This window comes from Mesoplodon mirus (genome assembly GCF_964341445.2).
Source record: "Mesoplodon mirus genome assembly, chromosome: 15".
Lineage (NCBI taxonomy): Eukaryota > Metazoa > Chordata > Mammalia > Artiodactyla > Ziphiidae > Mesoplodon > Mesoplodon mirus.
The window spans coordinates 23,805,262-23,823,504 of record NC_138991.1 but is presented as its reverse complement, the minus strand read 5'-3'; the positions used below and the strand labels follow the sequence as shown (position 1 = coordinate 23,823,504).

Sequence of the window (18,243 nt, the reverse complement as noted above, 5' to 3'; positions counted from 1 at the left end):
AAAATGAATCTAGTAAAAGGCCTACACTAAAACAGCTGTGTGAGAGTTGGAAGGGGCTTTGAAGTCACTTGAACTTTCTATTCTGTACTGGAATTCCTCCTACAGCATTCCTGATTCACGGTCAACTATCCGGGCCCCTGTTCAAACAAGTCCAATGATCTTGTGAGGCTACCTATCCCACTGGAGGACAATTCTTGCTAAAGTTTTGTTATACTGAACATAAATCTGCTTCATGTAACATTCAGTAAACATTATCTGCACACTGGAATACCTCAGATTAAGTCTCCATTTTTTTTTTTTACATTTGCCCCTCAAACACCTGAGAAGAACCATTATGTCTTCTCTTTTCCAGGCAAAGTATCCCTATTTCCTTCAACCACTCTGCATTCAACAGTTTCTGAAGCCTTCACAAGGCTCACTGCCCACTTCTGAATGCATTCCAGTTTGTCAGTGTCCTTCAGAACAGGAATAACTTTTTGGCTTAATGCTAATCTGAAAACTGCCTATTCAATGACATGTGGCTCAATCTGTTAAATGTTATCCTTATCTTATCTGATATTGCTCCATAAAGATAATGAAAAAGAATGGTTATTTCAGGATAATCGAAGAGGTAAGGGAAAGCCACATTTAAATTCCTAAATATGGATCTAGAAGAAAAATGGAACTATGCATGAAAACATTACATAAAAAGATGGAGGAAAGCTGGCTGATACTGCTGATGCAGAGACAAGCAGACATTTTACTCCCTAATGAAAGACATGAGAAAACACAAAATTCAAAGATTCTTGCCAGTGCAACCCAATACACGTGTCTGCCATAGATTCCTGAGTCAACATTTGCTGAAAAGGGCTCTCAATCTTTCAATACGAAAAATTATACCTACATCTTCCCACCCAAAATATATTAGAATGTCATACTTTGATGTTTTGATGTTACAAATTTAAAAAATGAAGGTTACAGGAAGTAGACACTGCCACATCACAAAAGAGTTTTTAAATGCAAATATTAGGGACTTAGTTGAGGTCACAAGGGAACCAAGAAAAATCAGAGACTAACTTAAAGAGTGAAGAAATTTTCCTAATGATTTAGTAATCCTCCAAATGGTAGCCAACTTTCCCCCTGGAATCATAAAAATACGGACGAGACAAAGCATATGGAAGCAACCGAGTGGAACTCAACCATCAAGAAATGAATAAAACAGTAAATTTTTTCTCTTTCCTTTCTTTCTTTCTGCTCTCATTTCCCTTTTCTTCTAATTTCTTACTTTCAAACAAAACACATATTTTAAGTTTTTCAATCCAAATATATTATCGCAAATATTTTTTTCATACAGAAAAAGATCCTGGTTAATAATATTACCAAATATACCAGTGATTATCATTTGTCAAAGAATTATGATGTAAAAAAAGATAACTTTAATGAGCATAACTAATATTTCATTAATGATTAAGAAGACACTTCATAACCTTAGGGTCTCAAGGACATCATTATAACCTAGTTATGTGTGTATTATCTTCTATACTTTTCAAAGCCCCTTACAAACAAAATGCTTGTGGAATCACCGTTCAATTTATGTAAAACGGAGATTATAGAGAGAAGCCTATATTTGCTACAGTGAGAAATGTTAGGAAGAGAGCCAGATATTATAAGAAGAAACTAAAAGTAAAGTCCACAATAAAACTGAAATTCTAATTTTACTCCAACTTGTTAAAATGGTGTAACTGGAATAATTTAGTCATTTTGGGCAAAGTTATGATGTTTTCTAGAAAAGTCTTCCCTACTGCTTTGTGTTGGTTTGCTTTAATATATAACTTATGGCTGATTAGGCTTATCCAACATTCTAGCGACCTTGAAAAGTATTAAAAGGTACTTTTGCCATAACTGTAGCGAGAAACTGTAGTACTAAGAGATAACTGGGCTGAGAAAAACCCAATGACTTGTGTTTTATTATTTTAATTGGTTAGAGGCATCGCTATAAAAGTCCAGGGGCAGTAGCACCTCATGTAGAGAGGACATTCATTCATTTATAGCAAGTACCATAAAACAGGTAACATGGGCCTCCCTGGTGGCGCAGTGGTTGAGAGTCCGCCTGCCGATGCAGGAGACACGGGTTCGTGCCCTGGTCCAGGAAGATCCCACATGCCGCGGAGCGGCTGGGCCCGTGAGCCATGGCCGCTGAGCCTGCGTGTCCGGAGCCTGTGCTCCGCAACGGGAGAGGCCACAACAGTGAGAGGCCCGCGTACCACAGCAACAACAACAAAAAAAAACAAAAAACAAAAAACAAAAAAAAACCAGATAACATGCTAGGCTAAGTCCTGATTAGGAATGACACAGTTAGCAAACAGCCCTCATAATATGAATTACAATAAATCATAGAATTGATTAATTTAAAAAATGCTTATTAGTAAAATTTTAAAGGAAGTCACTACAATGACCTAGGGGAAATCACTTATGAATCACAGAGAGCGTTTCCTTAACAGCAGTGCCCATCAGAACATTTGGCCCATCTAACTTCTTAGAATTCATCTATATGGCATAACATGTAGCAAAGACCTGGAAAGACCAGTGTTATTGGATTGCCTGCTACTGAGATACTTCTAAGCAAGGTTAAGGGAGTTGAGGGACTATTTCAGCCCCACATGCTGTATAGACCTGACGTGGAACGGGGGGCAAGGGGACAACAACATATTTTGAAGCTCTCAAAATAATATAAGCATTTCACAAAAAGCAAAGCAGAAGCTTTAAAAAATTCTTCTGTGAAGAGCAGAAAGCACAAAGCTCAAGAAGAAAAATGAAAAAAACTTAAAAGACTTTACCCATTTACTGTATTTCAAAGGTCCTGTGAATCCCATGGCTTCTATTATCTTTGTGAAGGCACCAACCTTCTCCTCAACAGGCTGTGGGGAATCCTTGGTAGAAGAAAGCTATTTATTCAAAAAGAAGGAAACCAAAATTAGTTGCAAAGAAGTTTTTTTAAAAGAATGCTTTTATTTCTCACTAGGGTCTAAGGGCATTTTTTATTACTTAGATTTTTTTTTTTTACCTAGAATTTTTAATTCTCATTTTTCTGGGTACCTTATCACTCAGTACAAACACATCTGGAACCCTAATAGGTGTCCTCTAAATTCCAGAGCAGACATACCCACCTCACTGACCATATGTCTAAGAACCCATGTCTAGGAAATGATAGATCTGGGGCATCAGAATAAAAGTTCTACAGAAAAGAGTACTTTAAAAAAGAAATCTTGACCCCCACCTCCCAAAGAACAATTCTGAGAAACATGTTCTATGTTTATTGACATTATGGGAAAAGGAAAGAAAAATACTGTCTGACAGCAGTCAAAAGTCATTCAAAGTCATAATCAATCAAAGCATGCACTGAATAAATGTTTTTAAACTCTTGTATTTTTTATTAATGACTATAGGAGATATAAGTTTTGTAATCTGCAAATAAATTCAAAGAAAAACCTATTCTAATGCTAAGCCTCTCTAAATGAAGGCAGGCTATACATCCAATAAGAAATTCTCCGTAAGTTAAATATTACTTTATTTTTAACATATAAAAAAATCTACGACACTTTTTCTCTAAAGTGTTTTCCAAGCAAGAGAGTACAATGGAAGAAATATAGGACATGGGATCAGACACCTTAGGTTCCAATATTCAGTTGGTCTGTCTCTTCCCATCCTTGTGACCTTGGGCAAGTCACTTTACTTCCCTGAGCCTCACCTTCTGCATTTGATAAAATTTCTTGCCTCATCCAGCTAACAATTTTGCTGAACTTCAAGTAAGAACACTTGTGTGAAAGCATGCTATAGACATAGAAAGAACTTGTAAGTCTCACCTTATTTGTGGTATGATACTTCCTACTTAGCTGAATGTCTACTACTGATCCACCACATGCTAGGGCCTGGCTCATCTGGGGCCACTGGGGGATTTAAAAAAAAAAAAAAAAAAACACACAGGTAAGCAACACTGAGCATTCACTTAGAGGGTTAATGTGATCAGAGATGCTTCAAAGTAAAAAATACAGAATCTTTCTAGCCTTGCTTAACTCAATTCCTAATGTTGCCTACTACATGCTCAATAAACATCTGCTGAATATCTGAATAAGTAAAAGAACATAAAGTACCTTTCACAAAATAGGTACTCAATAAACAGTAAAAGTTTTCATCATCACCATCGTTATCAACATCATTGTTGTTCAGATCAGAACTGTCTTCCTCCAATGTTCACACTGCATTTGAAAGCACTTTGGGAATATAACAGCCATTAGTTAAAATTATATGCCAGGCACTATGTATTTGCCTTACATATATTACCTTATGTAATCCTCACCACAATCCTACCAGGTTGGTATTATTATAATCAAGACGAGTAAACATAGTTTTGAAAATAAATTCCTAAGGAAAAAAACAATATGCAAGAGATCCTCATTGTAGCATTGTTCACAAGAGTGAAAACTGGGGAATAAGGCCAATAAGAAAGGAGGTGGTTAATTAAATTAAGGTACAGTCACTCAATGGGAAATCAGATAATCAGATTTTTAATAGGCTTTATTTTTAAAAGCAGTTTTAGGTTCACACCAAAAATGAGCAGAAAGTACAGACTGCTCCCACATACCCCCTCCCACACATCCACAACATCCTCCACTATCAACATCCCCCAACAGAGTGGTACATTTGTTACAATGGATGAACCTACACTGACACATCATCACCTAAAGTCCACAGTTTACATTAGAGATTATTATTTTTAGCAACATGAAAACACACTTGTAATATGTATAAAATTATAGGTAAACACATGAATGCATAGGGGCAAGTCTAAAAGGGAACACACAGAAATGAAAGAGTTATTTTGCTATGCTGGTAGAATTATGGAAGAGTTTAAGAATCTAGTTTCCAAACTCTCAGTAATGTTATATTTCCTTTACAATATAAAGGGGTGGGGAAGGAGCAGCAGGAGAGTTCAATTCTGGCTTATTCCAAGAGATAGGACACATGAAATGAAAATGATTTTTTCTTTAATCCTAATGAAGGAAAAAAATAGAATTTCTAAATGTGCAGAGTTACTATTTACTTTTCTTTCCAAACAAGGATATTAACAGATTAGTCAGGATTCTTCTGGTCAGTCCCAAGAACACTTACGCTTTAATTCACAGGTATCAAGCAGGCTCTGTAACACAGAGACTAAACACAGAACACCTCCCATTACATCACATATATCAGTGTAATGGTCCACTAGAAAATGAAGCACTTAAACAGGCTCAAAGAACACAACTAACAGCAGTTTCAACAAGCTGTGCTTTGGGGCAAGGTGTATGTCATGACCTTTTTCTTCCCCTATAGCTCCAGGAGTAACCAATGGATTCCTTCTGTGACTGTCTCACCAACTGCTGTCCTATCACTATTTATGGGTAACACTGAACACGATATTGAACTACCGAAGTACCTAGGTATCTAGCACCAAGGACAACATCTAGGTACCCCACACCTAAACATATCTATAAATACACACATTTACTTTTTTTTTTTTTTTTTTTTTTTTTTTTTTTTGCGGTATGCGGGCCTCTCACTGTTGTGGCCTCTCCCGTTGCGGAGCACAGGCTCCGGACGCGCAGGCCCAGCGGCCATGGCTCACGGGCCCAGCCGCTCCGCGGCATATGGGATCCTCCCAGACCGGGGCACGAACCCATATCCCCTGCATCGGCAGGCGGACTCTCAACCACTGCGCCACCAGGGAGGCCCCATTTACTTTTTTGTATTACCCATTCTTGTCCTTGCCCCCCCAAAAGATTCCCTTGACCTTTAAAAACTTTAATTTTTCCTCTGTTTAAACCAAAAAGATATCAAATAACTTTCTGTGAAAGAGAAAAAATACCCCAAAATACTCAAATGTCACATTTTCAAAGAGGCCTTTTCTGACCACTTTATCTAAAATAGTTTCTTATCATCCCATTATTCTCTATCATAGCAGTACCCTGTTCACTTTACTCATAGTACTCATTACAATGTACAATTATACATTTACTACACACACTTATTTTCTATCACCAACACCAAAAATACCCATGAGGGTAGGAACTAGGTGTAGTACCAGAATCAAGTACAGTGTATTATATACAGGAAACCCTCAAACATTTGTTGAATGAACAAACCCAACCACCTGTATGGTTATTTCTTATTATATCCTTCTAGTTCTTATCCATACACATGCCATGCATACATGTTTCATTTATCGAACCTTTATTAAATACCCACAATATGCCAGCCCTTGTGCCAGTTTTTTAAGATAAAACAATTACTATCCTATGGAGCTCATAATGTTGTGGAGAAGAGAAAGAAAACTCACTACACAAGAAAGAGAACCAAATATCACATTTAAAAATGTTTAGGGCTTCCCTGGCGGCGCAGTGGTTGAGAATCTGCCTGCCAATGCAGGAGACACGGGTTCGAGCTCTGGTCTGGGAAGATCCCACATGCCGCGGAGCAACTAAACCCGTGCGCCACAACTACTGAGCCTGCGCGTCTGGAGCCTGTGCTCCTCAACAGGAGAGGCTGCGATAGTGAGAGGCCCGCGCACCGCGATGAAGAGTGGCCCCCGCTCGCTGCAACTAGAGAAAGCCCTCGCACAGAAACGAAGACCCAACACAGCCAAAAATAAATTAATTCATTAATTAAAAAAAAAAGAATGGGCAACCTCCATTTAAAAAAAAAAAAATGTTTAAAGACCACCCACCACACACACACACACACACACACACATATACAAAGCACTAGAAAGGATACAGAGCAACTAGAACTCTCATACTCTGCTGATGGGAGTGTAAAATGGTACAATCGCTTTGGAAAATTATTTGGCAGTATCTATGAAGCTGAATGTATACACATTCTGTAAGATTCAACAATTTCATTCCTAAGTATACATCCCAACAGAAATGTGTACATACATTCACAAAAAAACATGTACAAGAATGTTCATAAAAGCACTATCAATAAAAGCCCAACTGGAAGCAATCTAAATATCCATCAATAAATAAATGTCATATAGAGTGAAGTAGGTCATAAAGAGAAAAACAAATATCAGATATTAATGCATATATGTGGAATCTAGAAAAATGGTATACAGATGATCTTATATGCAAAACAGAAATAAGAGACAGACGTAGAGAACAAACGTATGGACACCAAGCGGGGGGGATGAATTGGGAGATTGAGATTGACACATATACACTACTGATACTGTGCATAAAATAGATAACTAGGGCTCCCCTGGTGGCGCAGTGGTTGAGAGTCCGCCTGCCAATGCAGGGGACACGGGTTCGTGCCCCGGTCCGGGAAGATCCCACATGCCGCGGAGCGGCTGGGCCCGTGAGCCATGGCCGCTGAGCCTGTGCGTCCGGAGCCTGTGCTCCGCAATGGGAGAGGCCACAACAGTGAGAGGCCCGCATACCGCAAAAAAAAAAAAAAAAGAATGGAAACAAAAAAAAACAACAAAAAATCAAAAATAAAAGCAAAATTTATTTAATTATGTTTTAACTAATACATAGCACTATAAAATTGCATATAGTTGATTGACTGGTTTATTCATTCTATCAAGCCACAGATATTTATTAAGTGCCTACTGTATGTCAAAGCCCTGTTCTAACAGCTTGGAACACTAGAGTGAATGTCTTACAGAAAGTCTTTTAGAAAGTTGTCTTTCAACTTGTATAGTTTCATAAATACTATACAATGATGATAATGAAGATGAGTACTGACCATTTAAATACTGTGTACTTCTTTCTTTTTTTTTAAATTAATTTTTATTGGCATATAGTTGCTTTACAATGTCGTGTTAGTTTCTACTCTATGGCAAAGTGAATCAGCTATACATGTACATATATCCCCTCATTTTGGGATTTCCTTCCCATTTAGGTCACCACAGAGCACTGAGTAGAGTTCCCTGAGATACACAGTAGGTTCTCATTAGTTATCTATTTTATATATAGTATCAATAGTGTATATATGTCAGTCCCAATCTCCCAATTCACCCCACCCCCCTTCCCCCTTGGTGTCCATACGTTTGTTCTCTACGTCTGTGTCTCTATTTGTTTTGCAAATAAGATCATCTACACCATTTTTCTAGATTCCACATACATGCGTTAATATATGATATTTGCTTTTCTCTTTCTTACTTCACTCTGTATGACAGTCTCTAGGTTCACCCACGTCTCTACAAATGACCCAAATTTGTTCCTTTTTATGGCTAATATGCCGTTGTATATATATACCACATCTTCTTTATCCATTCCTCTGTTGATGGATATTTAGGTTGCTTCCATATCCTGGCTATGGTAAATAGTGCTGCAATGAACATTGGGGTACATGTGTCTTTTGGAATTATGGTTTTCTCTGGGTATATGCCCAGTAGTGGGATTGCTGGGTTGTACAGTAGCTCTATTTTTAGTTTTTTAAGGAACCTCCATACTGTTCTCCATAGTGGCTGTTATCAATTTACATTCCCACCAACAGTACAAGAAGGTTCCCTTGGGCTTCCCTGGTGGCGCAGTGGTTAAGAATCCGCCTGCTAATGCAGGTGACATGGGTTCAAGCCCTGGTCCGGGAAGATCCCGAATGCCACAGAGCAACTAAGCCCACGTGCCACAACTAGTGAGCCTGCACTCTAGAGTCCACAAGCCACAACCACTGAGCCCACATGCCACAACTACTGAAGCCTGTGCTCCTAGAGCCCATGCTCCACAACAAGAGAAGCCACTGCAATGAGAAGCCCGCGTGCCGCAACAAAGAGCAGCCCCCGCTCGCCACAACTAGAGAAAAGCCCGTGCGCAGCAATGAAGACCCAACACAGCCGAAAATAAATAAATAAATTTATTATTTTTTTAAAAAGACATGTTAAGATTTTGCTTTTATTTTTTGCTTCCTAAAAGGTTCTAAAAATGAAAAGACCTCCCTGATAGAGAGAGGTAGAGAGGGGGAGAGAGAGAGAGACAGAAAGAGAGAGAGAGAGAGAAACAGAGAGAGAGAGAGAGAAGGAAGGAAGGAAGGAAGGAAGGAAAAGAAAAGGAAAGAAAGAAAGAAAGAAAGAAAGAAAGAAAGAAAGAAAGAAAGAAAGAAAGAAAGAAAGAAGGAAAGAAAGAAAAGAAAAGAAAGAAAGAAAAAGGGAAAGGAAAAGGAAAGGAAAAAGGAGGGCAGGACTCAAGCAATTCTTCAACACTATATGTATCTGGTCCTTTTAACAAAGCTGTAAGCTCCACCAGGAGACAGTCTATCTTATACTTCTTTTATTTTCTGTCCCATTGCTCAACACCATTCTGGGCGTGGTGTAGGCACTCAATAAAAACTAGGTGGGTTTTTTTTTTTTTCCAAATAGAAGGACAATCTGGAGAAGGTCCAGAAAAGAACCACAGGAATGATCAAAGAGATGAATAAAAGGTCCTAGTGGAAAGGTTAAAATAAATTGAAGCTGTTTAGCTTGGAGAAAAAGCAACTGAAGAACTAAGGAGTAACTCAGAATAACAACACTTGAGCTGGAAGGAATCTCAGAGATCTTCTAAGTCCAACCTTTTCCTTTCACAGATGAGGAAACTAAGACACAGGGAGAGGGTGCAACTTGCTTAAGGTAGTTTTAGGATTAAAAACAAATTTTTTTTAAGTTTCAATTTACAAGGTGAGGAGAAACTGTACCCAAGTAGCATGAGTATAAATAGCAACAAACATAGCAGTTACAGTTCCCTGGAGACCTCCCACATGCCCAGCACCTGTACGCTTGCTGTTTTACTCATGTTATCTCCTAACAGCCTTGAAAAGTTGATGCTATTGTTTCCCGTTTTAGAAAGAAGAACACTAAGGCTCCAAGAAGTAAAGTTCATTAAGGGGTAAAACATGTATTCAGAGCTATCTTCTTTCCCCTATATCTAACTGATTTCAAAAACCTGTGTAGAGTTCAACAACACTGGCCCATGTACACTTAGCACACAGATCTTAATTTCTAAATATTCCAAATATCATTCTCCAATAAAAGGAACCAGGGCTCCCAGGGGGAAACTGTTAACTCTAGGGCTAGAGCAAAGAAAATACAACATGAACCTGAAACATCTTGTGGTGCCAAGAAACAAGGAAGTGTTCAAAAAATGAAGGCACGTAGAAAGGAACTTGAAGGAGCTCTCAACAGCCAAACATGGAACAATTTGATCAACAAAATAATGAGAATAATGCATTATAACTCACAGAATAAATATCCATTAGTTCATACTGATACAAACAAAATAATTGAATAAATAAATAAATGGAGAGGAAGTGACAGCTCTTCCTTACAGTAGAATTCCAATCAAGAAATGTAGTAGGCAATGATGGAATTAGAAAATGACCATCAAGCAAACACCATAGTAATGACTGTTGCAGTCAAGAACCATAAATAGAATTGCCATATGATCCCACAATCTCACTTCTGGGTATATATCCAAAAAAATTCAAAGCAGGATCTTAGAGAGATGCTTGCACACTTATGTTCACTGCAGCATTATTCACAATAGCCAAGATATGGCAGTAACCCAAATGCCCACTGACAGAAGAATGGATAAAGAAAATGTGGCACAGATATAGATATAGATATATAGATATAGATAGATAGATAGATGGATAGATAGATAAAATAGAATATTATACAGCCTTAAAAAAAGAAAGAAATCCTGCTCCCACCCCTCACCCCTGGGTGCCCACGGACCCAACAATAAACCCTTATAAGACATTTTACACAAACATTTACAAGTTGTTGTAATAAATCATTCAGCTTAGGCTGCTTCATCTTTTGTAGTTCTTGGACCTTTTATTAATCCTTTAAAATGAACATCACTGATTGATCCTTTCAGTCACTATCTTATAAGATCTTGGAAGTTTTGGAACATTTTTATATTTATGCAAAAAAGGGAAAAAATAGTTGAAATAAAAGTTTTTATCAAAACTCCACCTCCTGGGGCTTCCCTAGTGGCACAGTGGTTAAGAATCCGCCTGCCAATGCAGGGGACATGGGTTCAATCCCTGGTCCGGGAAGATCCCACATGCTGCGGAGCAACTAAGCCTGTGAGCCACAACAAGAGAAGCCACCAAAATGAGAAGCCCATGCACCACAAAGACCCAATGCAGCCAAAAAAAACAAAAAAAAACCCCACAACATTGTAAATCAACTATATTTCAATAAAAATTATTTTAAAAACTTCAAAAAAAGAAAGTATGATGAGAAACAGGATATTTGCATAATCTCAAAGTATCTTCTCACAAGACACCTACTAATTACAAAGGGGAAAATAGTACTTTATAGTAGAGGAAGCTGACAGACACCAATTTAATAACCAAGTCATCAAAGTTAACATCACCAGTAATAACTGGCATCATGTATCCGCTGATATGACCCACTGAGAAGGAAACAATATCACTTTTGCCAAAAATGCATAGCCTCAATCTAATTTTAAGAAAATATTAGACGAACCCCAATTGAGAGACCAAAAAAAGGACATTAATGGGGAAAAAAAGTAAAATTGGAATAAGGTGTATAGATTAGTTAATAGTATCACATCAATGTTCACTTCCTGGTTTCAATAACTGCACTATGGTCATATAAGATGCTAACATCAGAGGAAGCTAGATGAAGGGTATAAGGGAACACTACCATTTTTATAACTTTTTTGTAAGTTTAAATTATTTCAAAAGTTAAAAAAAACTTTTTAAGTAGACTCATCAAAGTATGACAGAACTTCAAGAGGTTACTTAGAAAAGACAGATTAGAGTCCAATGTCCCTAACCTTTTGAAAATGATAATAGGATTACAGCATTGGACATTACTTTAGAGATCATCTGATACTACCACTCATCCAATGGAGGATACTTTTACGTCAAGCCCCTAACATAGCCTTCCAATCATTGCTTGAATACTTCCAGTAAAAGTAAATTTACTTTGTCAAAATACAGCCAACACATCCCATTACACCACAATTCTAGTTAACACAAAGTTCTTCCTCATTCTAAGCCAAATCTGCCTCCCTGTCGGATATGTACCTAAGGATGTCATTCTGAGGCAGGGTTTTCCAACCAGGAGAACTCAAAGATGGGAGAATGTACCTGTGAGGTAACGTCAATATGACAAAATGTCCAGTTTATTTACCATGGCTAAAATTACATCCTGTCAGCATGAGATAAACAATTTTAAGTTATTTACATGGATGCTTCACTATAATGCCATCCCAGAGCCTAATACAGTAGCTGGTATATATTAGGTACCCAATAAATTTTATTGGGTTTATTGATTCAAAGAATGAGGCACAAGTCAGAGACTGATAGAATGAGTTCCTCCTTCCACCATCTCTGCACACATTATTTACAAATGATTTAGAACTATAGGATAAATTCTACTAAAGTTTTCCAGTACACAAAAATAAAAATAAAAATAGAACCTAGCCCAACTCTGAAAAGAAACAGCTACATGACTACCCAAAGTAGATGCCTCTTCTGCACAAGCATATTCTTCATTCATTCAGCATACATTTAGTGCCTTCTCTGTGCCAGACTTAGCGAGAAGCCCAGGAAATACAGGTAAAAATAAGACATGTCCTCAGAAGGGCAAGGCTTATACGCTAGCTGGAGGGAATTACTCTATATTTGAAGTATTTTAATATATTTTATTTATTTATTTAAATTATATAATATATAATTATATACATCAAAAATAATTTTTCGTTGCATTAAATATAAAAAAGAAAGTGAATGGCTACAAAAGGAATTTATATAAATTGGTAATGAAAATAAATTCCCAGTAGATAAACAGAGAAATGATATAAGTATGTAATTTTTACAAACCAGAATATAACTGATAAACAGAAAAATGTTTAACCCTGATAAAGAAATGTAAGGCAAGGGCTTCCCTGGTGGCGCAGTGGTTGAGAGTCCGCCTGCCGATACAGGGGACACGGGTTCATGCCCCGGTCCGGGAAGATCCCACATGCCGCGGAGTGGCTAGACCCGTGAGCCACGGCCGCTGAGCCTGCGCGTCCGGAGCCTGTGCTCCGCAGCAGAAGAGGCCACAACAGTGAGAGGCCCGTGCACCGCGCAAAAAAAAAAAAAAAAAGAAATGCAAAACAAGGTAACATTTTCTACCCAATTAGTTTAAATTTTTTAAAAACACCCAATTTAGGGGAAGTAATGATGAAAAACTAGTTACATAAACTTGCTGGTGGCAGTAAAAATTAAAACAACTTTCTGGAGAGGAAAACTGCTTATACCCTTTGACCTAGGGTTATACCCTCCTAAAAGTTTATTTTTAATAAATAATTAAAAATAAGAAATACTATATAACAATAAAATGGTAACCACATTAAAGTCTACAAAAAATCTATAAATAATTTTAATATAAACAAAGGTTAAATAAATAACATGTAGCCATTTAAAAAATGAATTATGAAATCTATCTAACAACGTGAATAATGTCTGCTCTAATAAGTGAAAAAGCACCAGAACATAAAATTCTGTGGATATTTGTTAAGGTACCTAGGGAAAAAATTAGTACACACATACATACTTAAGGACTGGAAAAGAACCAGCAGATGTTTTCAGGTTTGAAGTCATGGGTGATTTTTATTTCCTTTATTACTAAATTATTTGTACAATTAACAAAAATCAGGAGAAAAAACTCTAAAGGAGGGTCCAAAGTAAACTACATTATAAAGAATCATGTGATCTGTGGTAAACTAAGGCCTGAAATAATTGTTCCTTGGATTTTTATGTTCATAAAAAGGAAAAAAATAAAGAAACATTTCTTACCCCAAATACAAGCGGCACAAAGTGGCTACAAAAAGAAAACTGAAGAAAAGTTAACTCAGAGATGAATATCTGGAAACACTCCCAACAGTAAAAATCATCAGACTGTAGCATGGTATCCTAGGCTAAGTTCCACTGCTGGGGTATTTGGAAGCAACGCCCTAGACACCATACAGTAGGAATCAGTCCTGAGCTGGCACCACAGAGACCCAGAAGTGGTCTCATGAGGTTTTTCCATCGCACAATTTGGTTGGCTAATCTATAAATACATGACATTTGCACATAAACACTAAGGTTTTTTCATACCAAGCAAAGGAATAACAAATCTTACCTGGGAAGTACCAGACAGAGCCCTGCCCCACTGTCCCTGTGTATGAGACACAAGAAGCAATCGGCTGCATACTGGAACCCACTGGGAAATGCTAATCCGGTTCCTCTAGAGAAAGAAAAAAATAGTCTGTCAGGAATCTGTATCAGACTCCATGTGTAGAAGGCAAAGAGTGTACCTAAGTCTAGAAATCCTGCCAGAACAAGGCACATGAAAGGAGAATTTCCAAAACTGGACTAGGACCAAGCCTCCCCATGCTCATCTCTCCAAGGATAAAATGTACCCCTGCCTACCACAGACTAGATGAATTCTGGTAATAGCTGACCCAAACTGGAGGACATGAGCTCCCTCTCAGGAAAGTAACAAAATAAACCTACTTCAGGCATTTTACAGTTAGCTTATCATTTAAATCAGAGTTTGCAATTCCTTTTCATAAACACTAATTTATAAGCTCTTCATAAAATCCCTTTACAGTGAACAGTGCCAGGATTACCATTAACCCCAAAAGGATGAAGAAACTAGGGCTGAAATTTTTAGGGTGGGAAAACACACTTGGGCAATTTGATTTCCAAGACAAAGGGAGATTAAGTGGCTGTTAGAGCTATGACTGAGGTCCAATTTTTCCCTCTGGCATTAACTGACCTCAAAAAGTTCTCTGGACTAAAGTGAAAGGTTAGGCTGGAGAAAGGAAGAGCTCTACCTTGCTAAATGAGAAGCCTGCTTTACTTTATGAACCTGAAATACAACCCACTGTATAAATGGCATTCACGTACACAGCACTGGAAATCTCTATTCTAGAAACCAACTCTGGGAGACCGAAGGGTTTCTTTCACTTGGCCTGTAGACCTTATAGGGCCATAAGGAGGACTGGATATACCAAACTGTCTGAAAACACTTTGCCAAGCATCAACTACAATAGTAGGAGTCAAAGATCCGGATCCTAGTTTAAACTCAGCTACTTTAATATAATCTTTAGAAGTAATTACACCTTTATGATACTCAGTTTTCTCTTAACAAATATTAGTAATACTTATAAGCACTTACTAGGTGCCAGGTATTTTTCAGGTACTTTACATATATGAACTCATTTAAACCTCATAATCGCCACCCAATGACTTAGGTATATTGTCATTATCCCACGTATATGGATAAAGAAATGGAAGTATGGATAAGTAACTTCCCAAGGTCACATGGTTAATAAATAGCGGGGTTAAGATTTGAATCCAGAATCCATGGATCCATGGATCCATGCTCATTAATGGGATGAAAGGGTAGAGGAAATATCCCCCAAAGTCCCTTCTAGCTCTACCACTCTATGACCTGGTCTTGAACCAATTAAAATAGAGCATAATACTATGGGAAGAGTCCTGTACTTGGAATCAGAAAGCACTGATTTGACTCTTGGCTCCCTTGTCAGTGAGCTATGAGCCTTTGTTGCCTCTTCCATAAAATAAATAAAAATCCCTACCTCTCAGGATTTTAAGGAAAAAAAATGTCCTTTGCAGTGTGTCCAACTCAATAAATATTAAGTTGAATCTGAATCTCCATTTCCTCATGACTAGGCAGGAAGGGCCAGGGGTAAGGGGGAGAAAGGTATTAGAATTTTAAACCTAGAGATGCTTTCTAAAATTGTGTAACTGTTTCTAATAGGCTACTCACAGCAACTTATGTTTCAAATTAAAAGTAAAGCTTAAAAATAGGATTTTATTTCAGCTGAGGTTTGACCTGTTGGGATTGTTTTCAAATGAGATACAATTACTGGCTTCTTGTTTACTAACAGCTGACACATTTACCAGAATCATTCCATGTCAGATGTTCCTTTCCTAAAAATGTAAATACGTGCTAAGATGAAACTTCATCAGATTCAGGCCCAAAGCAGGAGGTGGCGGGGGGGGGGGGGGGTAAGGTAGGAGGAAATTACAAGTAGGAACAATGCAAACTTTTGGAAGATTTTCTGAAGAATTTCATCATATTTTTTCCAACGTCAATAAAAATTTTCTCTGTAACATCTGACTCTACTTGGTCTCATGCCAATACTTTAAATCACTTCTTATTAGAAGAAAGTAGTAATCAGCTGCTGTTTTCTTTCCTTCTCCAATCCTACAACAATTCTTTGTCGAAATCCTTAATTGAAACTGAGGTGTAGCAGAAAGGGTATCTGAATCGCAAGCCTACCATTAAATAGCTGTGTGACCCTGAACTAGTTACTCAAAACTCTGGACCTCCATTTTCCCTTACCTAAAAGTGGGAATAATAAAAGCTACCTCACAGGAGCGTCCCAAGGACCACCTGTAAAAGCACTTCAATAACAGTAAAACACACACACAAAGGCTTCACTATTGCTATTAACAACTGTTACTGAATTATGTAAGTAAACTCCTCTTTCCCCAGCAAACTGTCACAGCAGCAAGAACCATTTTCTTAAAATATTGCTTTGAACCCGGAATTCCCTTTCTCAAAAGCTTGCAGTGCCTCCAAGTGTCTCTGTAGTCAAACTTAAACACCTGATCTTTACCAACTGGACTCCGACCCATCAATATACTTACATACTCTGCCTTGCATTCTCCACTCAGCAGTTCCAAAACCTGACTCATACTCTCTGGTTTGAGAATTACTGCTCATCTCCACACAAGCTAATCCCCTTGGAGTTCCGCTGGGACTCTCTTCTTCTCTCCTACCCAAAGCATGAGCTCATTTGCTGCAACCTGGACTCCAGGTTCTGGTTCTACTGATTCTACTAAGTCCTTTTTCCTTTCCACCTCTCCCAATACTTCATTTATAAATATATATCAATAAATCTGTGGAAGTACTTACCATCCTCTTACAGGTACTAATACATTAGGTCTATAACAATTAGCAAACCTCAGTTCTCCCAAGTTCAGAAAAAAATTCCAGCGGTTAAAATCATTGCTTTAGGGCTTCCCTGGTGGCACAGTGCTTGAGAATCTGCCTGCCAATGCAGGGGACACAGGTTCGTGCCCCGGTCCGGGAGGATCCCACATGCTGCGGAGCGGCTGGGCCCGTGAGCCATGGCCGCTGAGCCTGCGCATCCGGAGTCTGTGCTCCGCAATGAGAGAGGCCAGTGAGAGGCCTGCGTACCGCAAAAAAAAAAAACCAACCAACCAACCAAACAAACAAAAAAAACCACATTGCTTTAACTTAGGATAGTATAAACACCATTACTCAGTGGGAACTGGTTTTATCGTCCTTTTGCCTCATCAACACTTCAACCAAAATTTTAAAGATAAGTTTTATGTTTGTATTTCCTGTGCTTATTGTGATTTGCAGGTGATTTTACATCGTATTTCAAAATATTCTCACAGATCAGCTCTTTTTGTGACTACACTTTAATCAGTCCACTGACCAGACTCTTTCTTCATGTGGTTTTTAAGATACATAGTATTTTCCTTTGCTCACCCATGAGCTGGAAAAGGCTTTACAGGTAGTCAATTCTCCTATTCCCCATAGTTATGTTTTACAAAGTGACCACAAACACTAAGTTAGCAAACACTGAACCATTGCTCCTAGGGGAAAAATACAGGGTTAGGTTCCTGCAAGCCTCTGGTCACAACATTTTCATCAACCAGACAATACATGACCTTGTTTTGTGTGTTTCTGTTTAAAGACACCGTATTTAATATGTTGTTGATTCATTAACACTGAACTCACAGCCAATAGCACTAACTCACTCCTGAACAAAACTTATCTAACACACAAATTTTCTCCACAAGAAACATCACAGCCTTTTTGCACTTAGCAGCACTAGACAGCACTTCAGCACTACACCTGGGGGCCATTTTAAACAGGGAAATCACCAACAAAAGCACAAAAATGCAAAAACCATGACACTAAATAGACCATGAGAAGGATACTTGTTTACAGCAATAACAGCTGAAACAAGAAGTCAGAGTATCACCTCATCCAGGAATATGCATGTTGCAGTTCAAATTTTTCACCCCTCTGCACATGTCCACAAATGACTGCAAAAGCACCACGAGTATTGATTCAGGTTACAAATAAATTTTAGCAAGTATGTAACTTCACAAATACAGGAAGGATTTGAGCAAATCAGTAAATATATTAAGGATGAGGGATCAGGTTTCTAT

The 18,243-nt window shown here is 38.0% G+C and overlaps 1 protein-coding gene across 2 annotated transcripts in view; it reads right to left on the bottom strand.

Moving 5' to 3' along the window:
- UQCC1 (ubiquinol-cytochrome c reductase complex assembly factor 1) overlaps nt 1-18,243 on the bottom strand; it is a 91,589-nt gene that overhangs the window by 66,182 nt on the left and 7,164 nt on the right. The window contains exons 2-4 of one of the 2 annotated variants that reach the window (XM_082600639.1): nt 14,141-14,245; nt 3,843-3,926; nt 2,817-2,924 (exon numbers count right to left, since the gene is read on the bottom strand). In XM_082600639.1, coding sequence (XP_082456765.1) covers nt 2,817-2,924; nt 3,843-3,926; nt 14,141-14,245 — 297 coding nt within the window. The remainder of the gene's footprint in view (nt 1-2,816; nt 2,925-3,842; nt 3,927-14,140; nt 14,246-18,243) is intronic. The other variant, XM_082600640.1, reaches the window with a different exon arrangement.